This window comes from Strongylocentrotus purpuratus, unplaced genomic scaffold (assembly GCF_000002235.5).
Source record: "Strongylocentrotus purpuratus isolate Spur 01 unplaced genomic scaffold, Spur_5.0 spur5_scaffold_2, whole genome shotgun sequence".
NCBI classification, from domain to species: Eukaryota; Metazoa; Echinodermata; class Echinoidea; order Camarodonta; family Strongylocentrotidae; genus Strongylocentrotus; species Strongylocentrotus purpuratus.
In genome coordinates, this window is record NW_022145605.1 from 34,183,389 (window position 1) to 34,194,607 (window position 11,219).

The window sequence follows — 11,219 nt, forward strand, 5'->3', positions numbered from 1 at the left end:
TGATTGGATTTTATTCCGCTAGCTAGGTCAGCAATACACCAGTTTACAGTTGTATCAGTGCGCATGCGCAGACAGTTGACCTCGGGTCAGTGGCCCCGGAACAGGGCCAAATTGGCCCTGTTCCGGGGCCACTGACCTCTGACCTCTGGTATTTATGCGTAAATTAAGATTGCGCCCATGCAAATGATGATATGCGCGCACAACGCAGCGCGCAGGCAGTGATATCATCATAATTTGCATGGGCGCAATCTTAATTTACGCATAAAAACATGACCTCTAGGTCATTGGCTTTGTTTAAAATGGCGCACACAACTGTAAACTGGTGTATTCCTGCTTCCCGCCCGAGCTGTTTGGTAATGAATATTCATTAGGTCTGACCATTTACGTACCTTACACACCATGCTTACCTGAATAAGAACATGGCAGCGTGTTTGTTAAAATCGTGTCGTCTGGCTCTTCCTCGGGCACAGGGTTTTCTATGTCATGAAAGAGGATTATCTTCAAGTAGCATTATATCCAGCACAGTATGCTCATTTTCCAGAAGACAGGCTATAAAAGCAGTTTTGTCAAATTCTGCCTGCATTTATCAAAAGACTAAAAAACTACAACGAGGCATGATGTCCAGCAGGATCATGGGGCGTTTGTATTGCTCGTCATCGGGAGTCTGTTGGAACTGTAGCGCTGAACTCTCGCGGTCTGCGACCTCCAGTGGAGGCCCCCGCGTCGGTGCTTTATTTTGTGCATCGTGCAATATGATCCAGCCGCTGGAGGATGGATTGAACAGTTTTCAGATTATGGGAAAGTACGTTATATTTATTCTATGAAATGGTTAAATTAAATCTCAAAGTCTGCCATTAATATTAGGGAGGTCTGGCGAAGTCGAAGGCGTCTGAGCGCCAGTCCAGAGCCCGCTTCTGAAAATGATTCAAACAGCGGGCCGGGTTGGGTCACATTTTTTCGCGATGTAAAGACTAAAGAGGTAGTAATTACAATTTTGACTTTTTGACTGTTTTTCTGACTCCTTGGGCATCTTTCCAACCACTTGACTTGAAATTATAATTTGAAGAAGTCTTCGATGGAAAAAATGGTAATTCTTCGTCCCGACGATTCATCCATGTTGTATTGTTGATTCAACAATTTCACTCGAACTGTTTGAAAAATTAAAAATCTAAGAAGTAAGAGAGTGGTAGTACATAATTACACATGTCCAAACCTCAAGTTGACATGAGATGGCGTTCTAAAAAGATATGACATGTCAAATTGTTGTAAGCTGTCTGTCTCGCACGGATTTTTTTAAAGACGAAGTAGAAATCTTAATATTCACCAAATATTCATTAAGGGCGGGGGTCGGACACTATGAACATCATAGACAAAGAGAGCGGACAAAATATACAGTTCCTCAGGTAGACAAAGAAACGTCCCTTTACTGCTATTATGTAAAAGTGTGTAGAACAGGTGTCGCATGCATATTCCCCTTTTTACATAATATCAGTGAAGGGATGTACCTTTGTCTACCTGAGGAACTGTATATTTTGTCCGCTTTCTTTGCCTGTCATGTTCATAGTGTGATGGCCCTTGCACCGATCAATTATTGAGTTTTATTGAATAGATGTTAATCGTAATGCTGAAAGGATTTTGATTTCAGTGCAATAACCAATAGTGAGAAGAGTACACCCTTCTCTTCTTTTTAATACAAAGTCCAAGATGAGATCAATGTTCATGCAATTATGTACAGTCCAGCAACATAATAATTTCATCATACTACAATAAAATGCTGATCATTGCACCGAAGTCTCTTTTTTGTTATTTATATTTAGAGAGGAGAAGTTTGATATGGATGTGCAAGATCTGACTAATAGCTTCAGGGACCTTCAGAGGCTTCTGCATCCAGACAAATTCAGCAATAAATCAGAGGTAAAATTGGGGAATAAGTAGATACATGATCTTCATGTATGACGGAGTGTTGGCTCAGTCAGTAGAGCGTCCGCCTCACAACCGGGAGGTCGTGGGTTCGAACCCCGGCCGCGTCATATCAAAAGACGTTAAAAGATGGGAGTTGTTGCTACCTTGTTTGGCGTTCAACAATAAGGGATAGAGCAACGTCGATCTGGCGCTGCTCAGTGGCTGCCGGGCTCATGATCAATTGGGCAAAAAGAATTTCCGTTTCGGTTTAATAAAATTTGGAGTGGACTATTAGGCTATTATTATTATTATTATTATTATTATTATTCATCAAATCCTGCAGGAACTACTTATGCTCACATGGGCCATTCCATGAGAAGAAGGACATGACATCAAAAAAAGAAATGTACCTCTTATGTTAATTCTTTGATTTATCACTAACCTTATGCCATGGATGTTCATAAAACATTAGGGCCTTTCAAATTCAATACAATTTATTTTTCATTTTTGTTGATTTCCTAAGATCTCAAACCATCATCAAAAACGTACATGTGGGACTGTAGATGGAAAAAAAAAAATTTATTGCAGATTACACAGGATTCTTGTAATATTTTTTCCTGAAAATTTCGCTAAATGGAAAAAGATGAATATATTTCCATATTCTAAGGGGTCCTGTGATATTTAATCTATTACATAGGGGTGAAAATGGCCTCCGGACAAAATGTAACGCGAGTTACCGACATATTTGCTTCCTGCATTTTACTAGTCCATTGTTTCTTATCTTTAATATTGTGATCTTATACTAGTAAGTCACAACCTACTATCAAATTAAAGTAGGAAAGATTTTGTCAAGATTGTCTATGAGGAGAAAAGAGGGTCTCATAGAATTGACCATGTCCTTTTTTTGTAACGCGAGTTACCGAAATTCAATAATCCAAGAATCTAAAAATGTTTGTTTTTCAATTTTCTTTTTAGTTTCATTCAGTTGTTCTATATCTACCCTGTCCATGCTTGAAAAAAGTATCTTGTAGATCCTAGCAGTTCTAAAGATATAGGCACATTATCGTGTCAATGTACCCATTAGGTGTAACGCGAGTTACCATGGAATGGCCCACATCAATAACTGATATTTATATTCAACCTATGGTCTAAATCTGATCAACATGAGTATGAAGTTATCAATGACTAAAGAGCAACTATCTTTTGGTAGCAGCATGCAGAAACTTGGCACCAAGTGACTGTATTTTTCGCCGGCTACTAGATAATAATCTTGGGCAAGACTCCAGTTGTGTTTTACATTATTAAGCAACAGCAATAAGTAAATACTTAACATTTATTCATGTTTATTAGTGGATCAGAATCTCGTATTGGTCAACCACCAATACCGATTATGTACATGATGCATCAGCCATAAGTCATTGGTCGAGTGGATATGTTACCGGACTGTGGATCACAAGGTCTGCGGTTCAAGTCCCGCCGCGGCACTAATATCCTTTGGCGAGACATTGATCTACATTTGCCACTCTCTACCCATGTGGTAAATGGGTACCCGGTAGTGCTGTAAGTCGGAAGCTATGTTCGTGTTCGGTTCGGTTCGGCAGAGTTTGGCAATTTTTCACCCGAATTTGGTTTGGTAATATAATACCAAGCAGCGTTATAGCCACGGCGGTCGGCACTGGACGGGCCGGCCGGGCCCGACCAGCACGGAGGACTTCTGCTTCCGACCAGCACGAATTTCACATTAAAAAACTGCTCTAAACGTAATTATTTGTGTTTTATTTTCAATTTTAAAAGGATCATGTTTTTAATTTGTCAAAAAATGATATTTTTGATAGGTTTTCCGAGACTGTTGTTTTCTATTGTTAACGTCATGAAAGCGGCCATCTTGAATAGCGTCTCAGGCTCGTCGATTACTGTTTTTTATAAGTGTTTATTTTCAATAGGAAAAATATAAAATCCCTATTTTTCTTGAATAAATAAATAGCATACTATAATATATATTTATTTCATTATTTGTATTGTAAAATTTGTCCAATATTGTTATAATTTAAATATTTTTTTGTTTTGTTAAAGGGGTTTTACCTGAACTTGTTTTGATCAGCGCCTATCACGCACATGTAATCTTGTTTATGGCTTGCAATCGCGACGTATCAGAGGTCAGGATTTGGGATTTAAATGGAGCCAGTGAAGTCGCGCCCACCACTGGATAGGCATAAATCACAAAGGTGGAAAATGGGAAAAAGGTAAATATAAAATGAGCAATCATGACATGAAAATTAGGTACAAAATGACAAGTTTATTAGCGTTTACATTTTTCTGCCGAACATCCGATCTAGGCCTTTGCGTTCGGTTCGGTTCGGTTCAGAAGTGCCATGTTCGGCTACAACACTAGTACCCGGTAGGATGCGAAAGTTAATGTGGTTGGATTAGCAAGTGGCGCTTGTTAAATGGCGACTGGCTGGAATGCTCCCCAGGGAGTGGAATGTGCATACATTGTGTTGCGGGTAAGCCTGAATCCGATGACCGGGGTAATAATATGTGCTGCGCCTAGAAACAAAGTATTAGGTGCATTATAAATGTGAGCTATTATTATTTTTAATTTATTGTCTTTCCATCCATCCAGATAGAACAGAGCTACTCTGCTGCACAGTCATCGGCTGTGAATCGAGCATACAAGGTGCTTCTCAAACCACTGTCAAGAGGACTCTATTTGGTAATTATGTGTTTAATTTTTGTGTATTGAAGGCCGCCTGTACTAGTGTAATCAGGAGGGATTAGACCACCCAGCGAGGTCACTGACAGGTGGCTATCTCATCAACTCAGCTCTCCATTAACATTAAAAAAGAGGATCATGGAGGACCAACAGGCACCGATTAGGCATTGTTTTCTATATAGAGGGAGCAAGCCCGGTGGGGTCACTCAATGTGACTTCCGGACCGCATGACCGCGGAAAAAGGGGTCAATTTCAAGCACTGTCCGGGGATAAAATATTTCTCGAAATAAAGAAAATAGGGGGGCACAGGTGTCCCCGAAATTGATAAATAGGGGTCAGGAAAAGGGAAAAGAGAAAACCGGGAAGGGAAAAGAGAAAACCGGGAAGAAAAATTCTCGCAGCCGAGTCTTGTCCTTGAAATATGGTAAAATAGGGGTAAATTTGCGAAAGTGTCCTTACAATCTTATAAATAGGGGTATTCCAAAGTACGATTTTGTCCTTGAAATTGACCGCAAAAGGGGGTTATATGCATTGGTGGTAACGGTCATACGTGTCACTCTTTGCAGGGGAGTGACCCCACCGGGGGAGCAAGTAGCTACAAGTAGTACAGTGGGGTTTTAAAGGTAATACAAAGTTTTGGTAATATTTCAACATGATTGGATTATGAAATTTAAAATTTGCATTACCGTTATGAAACCTGGGGGGTGTTTCACAAAGATTCTAAGTTGAACTTATCTCTAAGTTGGACTTAAAAAATATGGAAAGCCATTAGCATCTTTGAAAATATTTTGTAAAAGTTATTTTGAAAGGCATTCATTGTTTATTGAAATCATTCATATTTTCTATCATCAAGGAGATTTCATGTTCTGGATGTGGAATTAATAAAAAGTCTAAAATACTTGAATTTCTGCTTTTGAATATATTTCATTTAAAGACTCCAATGGCTGTCCATAAATTTTAAGTCCAACTTAGAGTTAAGTTCTACTTAGGATCTTTGTGAAACACTCCCCTGGTGTTAGAGTAAGCAACTTTGAAAAATTGGGCTCTAAAATGCTAAGGATTTTGAGAAATTAGAATATCAAATTTATCGGTGCTCCTGATAATTTCAAATAGCGCTTGGTTAGGATTAATATGCATTGACATCATCAACAATTATGCCTTTTGAATTCTGAGGGCGTCTTCAGTCCATTTCCTGACGCTAGTTAAATTACAGTACATGATTTGTGTTTGAAGATGAAGTTGAGTTCTGGTCATGCAATTGCATTATGAAAGAAACGGTGTGGAATCGACCAGAAAAGGTTGATCATCTAGCATATAAGAATTTGTGTGTATTGCAAGGTTCTGGAATCATCAAAATGATAAGAAATTAGCCAAGTCTTGGTAAAGTTACAAACACTGTACACAGTAAGATGTATATGGGACTACACGAAAACGTGGCGTAAAAAACCTACCCCCCGAGTTTTACGATGTACATGACATATTTAGAATATGAAGGCATTTGAAGAGCCATGCTTTTCAGGGAACATGTCTTATCTGATGTTCTTCCACACTTGCATAATAAGAATGATAATGCTCACAAATTATTTTTCACCTCTTCCCAGAACTCAACCTTCTCTTTAAGTTCAGCGTTGTACTTTTCCTTGTTTTTTCATTCACAGCTTGAGCTCAGAGGGTTCTCGATAGAGGAAGGGGAAAGCAACATAGACCCAGTATTCCTCATGGAGGTGATGGAAATCAATGAACAGATAGCCGATACTGATGATCTAGACACCATCAGGCGAATGGGAAAAGACAATTCAGGTATTGTTTTGATGATAAAGAGAGAAGTGCTTCCTGGAAACTAACCGGTTCATAAATGTTTGATTGTTATTTCACCTGACTGTGAATAAAGCATGTGTATGCTTGTACGTATGCAAGCAGAGGACCAACGGCTTTAAAGCCCCACTGTAGCTAATTGCGCCCTCTATATAGCAAACAGTGCCTAAGCGGTGCCCGTTGGTCCCCATGATCCTCTTTTTCTTATGTTAATTGAGAGCTGACTTGCACCTGTCAGTTACCTTGCAGGGTGGTCTAATCCCTCCTGGCCAAGCTAGTGCAGACGGGCTTTAAGGACTTGGTAATGATGATTAATGCCTTACCACAGGGCACTAGCAAATCCAATGGATTTCACACCCGGGTCCTCCCAGTAATACGATTTTCAAAAGTATTCACATTGAATTTGCTCGTTTAATCCCTAGAATGAAAGAAACTCTAAATACTTTTTCATTTGATGTGTCAGTTGCCCCTTTTCTCCATTGCATTCATGAATGTTGTAATATCTTGTTGCATGTGTTGTGGAATAATCAAACAAGTTTCTTTCCCTTTTCCACTGCATGCTTTCATGTTTTTGTGTTGAAAATCTTGTATTTGTTGTAAGTACTTCTGTTGCAGGCATATAGCAGTATAAACATCGTATTCAATATCTATGTGTGTATTTGAGCAAGCTATGCATGCTTTATTTTTTCTTGTGTTTGTTAAAACAATCTTAAAGCCATCTTAAATGAATGTATTTTAATTCTTTTATGTTTCTAAACAGAACAAATATCTCATCACAGGAATTAATACCTAGACTTACCCTGTATTTCTCTCCCCCACCCCAGCCCCCACCTCCCCCCCCCCCCCCTTAAATGAAAAAGGAAAAGAAGTTTTTACAGAAATGTTATGACTTCTAATGTTAGAGTTGATTTACCTTCTTCCTTTTTTGTTGTTGCAGTGATTTTAAATGCCCATCTTGATGAACTGCAAGCTGCTTTCAATAAAGGTGAGATTTGGAATCCCATGGCACAAGAGACGCTGATAAAGTTGAAGTCATACTATCATGAAGAATGGTGGTGAAGAGGAATGTAATTTGGAAGAATGCTTTTGAAATGAAATAATGAATTTTCTCCTAGAACAGCACAGACATGAAGAAGCCCCTATACAAGTTGATGTTATTGCTTCTCTATTGAAATAATTTTAACATTGTGAATTTTACATCAGAAGCGCAATTTGATTTATTTTACATTGTCAACAACTTAAAATGGTAATCCCTATAGCACTTCAAAATGCTCAAGGGGTTACAATTTTTCAATACTTGTTGAAGAGTACACTTTTGTGAAATCACCATTTAGGGTGTTAAAGGTACTATGTCCCATTTGCAGGCCAAAAAAAATGAAAAAGTTAAATTCCAACTGCATTTGAAAGATAATACTAATTTAGAACTTCCCTAAAAAAGGTGGGGCTTGAAAATGTCTTCAAGTGTGAAAATAACAACTATTAGTTGTCAAATCGACTTTAGGGCTATAGAGCCCAAAAGTGATAGTCTTGATTTTCAGACAATTGTACCGAATGGTCATACGTTTTATGCTGCACAAAGATTCAATCAGTTTAATCTTGGCCATCACAAGAAGTGGGTTATTGATGTAGACAAATGCTCATGTACCCTTTACAACTCTTCTCATGTATGTTATTACCAAAGAAGAAAAAAAGCCAGTCAGTCACTCAATAGTGTCTGACAGTGAAGTCTAGCAAGTAAATGGGTTTCCTTCCATAATTTGAATATGAGGACACTGCTAATGTTGAAATTTCACAGATAGGACATACATGACATATTCATAATTCCTGCAAAGTTCTACAGCATTTGAGGTTGGCTGCAAAAGGGACATAGTACCTTTAATTTGGGAAAAACCACGCGAAATCCTCATTTAAGGGGTGTCTGGAAAACCTGCGGTCACACCTGCTTATAGTATTTCTACATGAATGAGACCTTTGGGGCTTCTGTTATTCAATGTCCCCATACATGTACACCCCATTGTGATCTAACGTAACATTCTGGAGCTGACCTAATGTGCAATATTTTGCACTTCAGGGCCCCATCTTGTAAAGAGTTGCGAGTGATCCAAATCAATCGCAAGTTTGCAGTTCACAATCTCCTCATGTACATGCTCCCCAGGGAGTGGAGAATGTGCATACATTGTGTGCGGGTAAGCCTGAATCCAATGACCGGGGTAATAATATACTTATCTGTAAAGCGCTTTGTGAGGGCCTCCGGTCCTGAAAAGCGCTATATAAGAACGAGCTATTATTATTATTATTATCATAGTTGCAATCGATGTCATTGCAAATATGTTGCGATTAACATCAACTCTGTATAAAACGGAGCCCAGAAGTACTACTAAGTACTAGTCCAATTTTATCCTGGAATGCATCCCAGGGAGTGAAGATTTTGCACACAGTGTGTGCAAGCAAGCACTGAATCCAATGACCGGGGTAATAGTATATCTGGAAAGCGCTTAGAGACGCCCCAGATGTATTTCGCGTTATATAAACACTGAATATTATTATTATTATTTATCGATCCTTTTCTATTTTTCTCTCTTGTTTTGTAGCTGACTATTCTGGAGCCCGAGAGACGTTGATGAGGTTGAAGTACTATGCCAACATCGATGATAAAGTGAAGGAGAAGCTGGGCACCGACTGAGATGCGACAACAGAGGAGACCCTGTCAGTCACATCCAACCTTGTGCTTTCAAGTCAAGTCTGATCTCTCAGGTTTATTTCATTTCTGGGCAAGTCATGGCTATTTGTCCATTACATTGTATTTATTAACATTTATTTCCCTCTCAACAGTACAATATGAAACACAATGTATATATAATTTATATATGTAACAATGATTTCAAGATAAGAGTATACAGTAAATAATTCAGATAACAAAAGGAAGTTAAAACCTGAAAAGCATAGCTTGAGTTGGGAATGCCCATAATAAGTTAACACAGTTACTGAGAGAACATTATAAATATTATTTTGAAAATGACATAATGTATAACAGAACATTGATAGGAAAAAAAAAAAATAGTACATTGCCAACTATGTCAAAGGTTCATGTTGTCAAATAACTATAAATGTATTAACAGTATGCAAATGAACTCTGTTGTCTTTTGGCTTCCTACAAACTATGGCATCGAAGAATGAGCTGCATACAGTGTAAATATGTGGGTGCATAACTTTAAGACACCTGTTTTTCTTTGACAATTTATTTACTGTTATTTAGATATATGTTTATATTTTGTGTTGTTTATGTACTTGATCCGGACCCCACGGAAGACTAGCTTTCCCATGTCAGGTAAGCTGAATGTGGGCAATCCACCGTATCTCATTTTTATTATGTGTTTTGTACGGAAAGAAATACTACTACTACTACTCCAAGACCAGCACAGCAACCCTAGTACATTGGTCTAACATTAGACCTAGACCTAGTTTCAGCGAAACTTCTTCAATAGCCTTGATACGGTTGAAAGTCTACCTGCATTTTCAACTTTTCAGAAATAGAATCACTTGCTCTGAGCTAGTAGTTCAGTAAGTCTAGATCTAAGTTAGATTTAGATCTTGGACCCTAATTTAACGAACATTTAGGCTCTCCAAAGCATTGAAAATGTTCATAACAAGACTACATTACGAGTAGACCCTGATCTTGTTAACCTACACAGGTCTTAATAAAGCTATGCACACATTAAATTTGTGGAATGTGACATAATATGTGCGCAAAATTTTTAGTTGTGAATGGATCATTGTAAATTATTACGGACGCTACAAAAAAAAAGTAAAAATCTCTATTATTGTTCTTGATCTATTTATCATTCAAAAGAATTGCCTAAGGCAAATATTGCCTCAAAACAAGCTCAAAAAGCACTACATATTATCGTTTTCGATAAAGAAAATAAGTAAATTCCAGAGTGAAAAAAATATAAGATTTTTTTTTCTTACTGCTAAAAATGTATATTAGCGTGAACACCTAACAGTTTGTTGTGAACTTGTGATGGGTGAAAGTTAATAAAATTGTAAGTGTACAAGAATATAAGGAAGAAGATCACAGAAGAGTCAGACATTTTATTTTGGGATTGATAAAAGTTAAGCATAGAGGGGGAAAATAAAAAAAGTCATTAGTTCAATGAAGAGAGTGTCATTATAAGAAGATTGCAGAAGAGAGGGTCTTATATATTTTTTTCATAAGAGAGTTAAATATTTCAGTTCTTTCTTTAAAATTTGGGGCTCTAAAAAGAGCCATTGGATTATAAGTGAGATCTCAACGAACAACTTGTAAATGTCATTGGAAGTCGTCACTGTCGTCTGACCATGTCAAGGTACCTCTCGCGTGGTTTTGGGCTGTAGGTCCCCTAGGATCTGGTCTCTCCCCCTGGGTGGGGGACCTGGGTGCAGAAGTTACTAGAAGTTAACGATGCCTGGTTTGCTCGATGTTTATCCATGTAATCCTTCAGTTCTTCAGTGCTTGGACGATGAGAAGTCGTTGGTTGCTCCCCCCGGGAATCCCCTGATATGTGTTCATTTTCAAGGGGGCCATTATATGTACAACAATCTACTTATAGCAGATTCGAAAAGTTGTAATAAGAATATCCCACCTGGCTGAGTTCCCCCAGAGATACCGTTGTCGTAATGAAGTAGACTAAATGTAGTTAATAACACTCACATGTGGGACTAAGCACTTTGTTGTATGTTGAAACAGAAATTCTTGAAGCCACTTTTCAATCACAAAATATCACAATTCAATTGTCGTTTGATTGGGTAA

General features: G+C 38.1%; 1 protein-coding gene across 1 annotated transcript; it reads left to right on the forward strand.

Annotated features, from left to right (window-relative positions):
- The first annotated feature begins 361 nt into the window (after positions 1-361).
- LOC591813 (iron-sulfur cluster co-chaperone protein HscB homolog) lies at positions 362-10,554 on the forward strand. Its single transcript, XM_791364.3, has 6 exons — positions 362-802; positions 1,818-1,914; positions 4,526-4,615; positions 6,274-6,415; positions 7,368-7,415; positions 9,022-10,554. Exons 1-6 carry the CDS (start codon positions 420-422, stop codon positions 9,111-9,113), a joined length of 852 nt encoding a protein of 283 aa, XP_796457.3. The 5' UTR covers positions 362-419; the 3' UTR covers positions 9,114-10,554.
- The last annotated feature ends 665 nt before the right edge of the window (positions 10,555-11,219 follow it).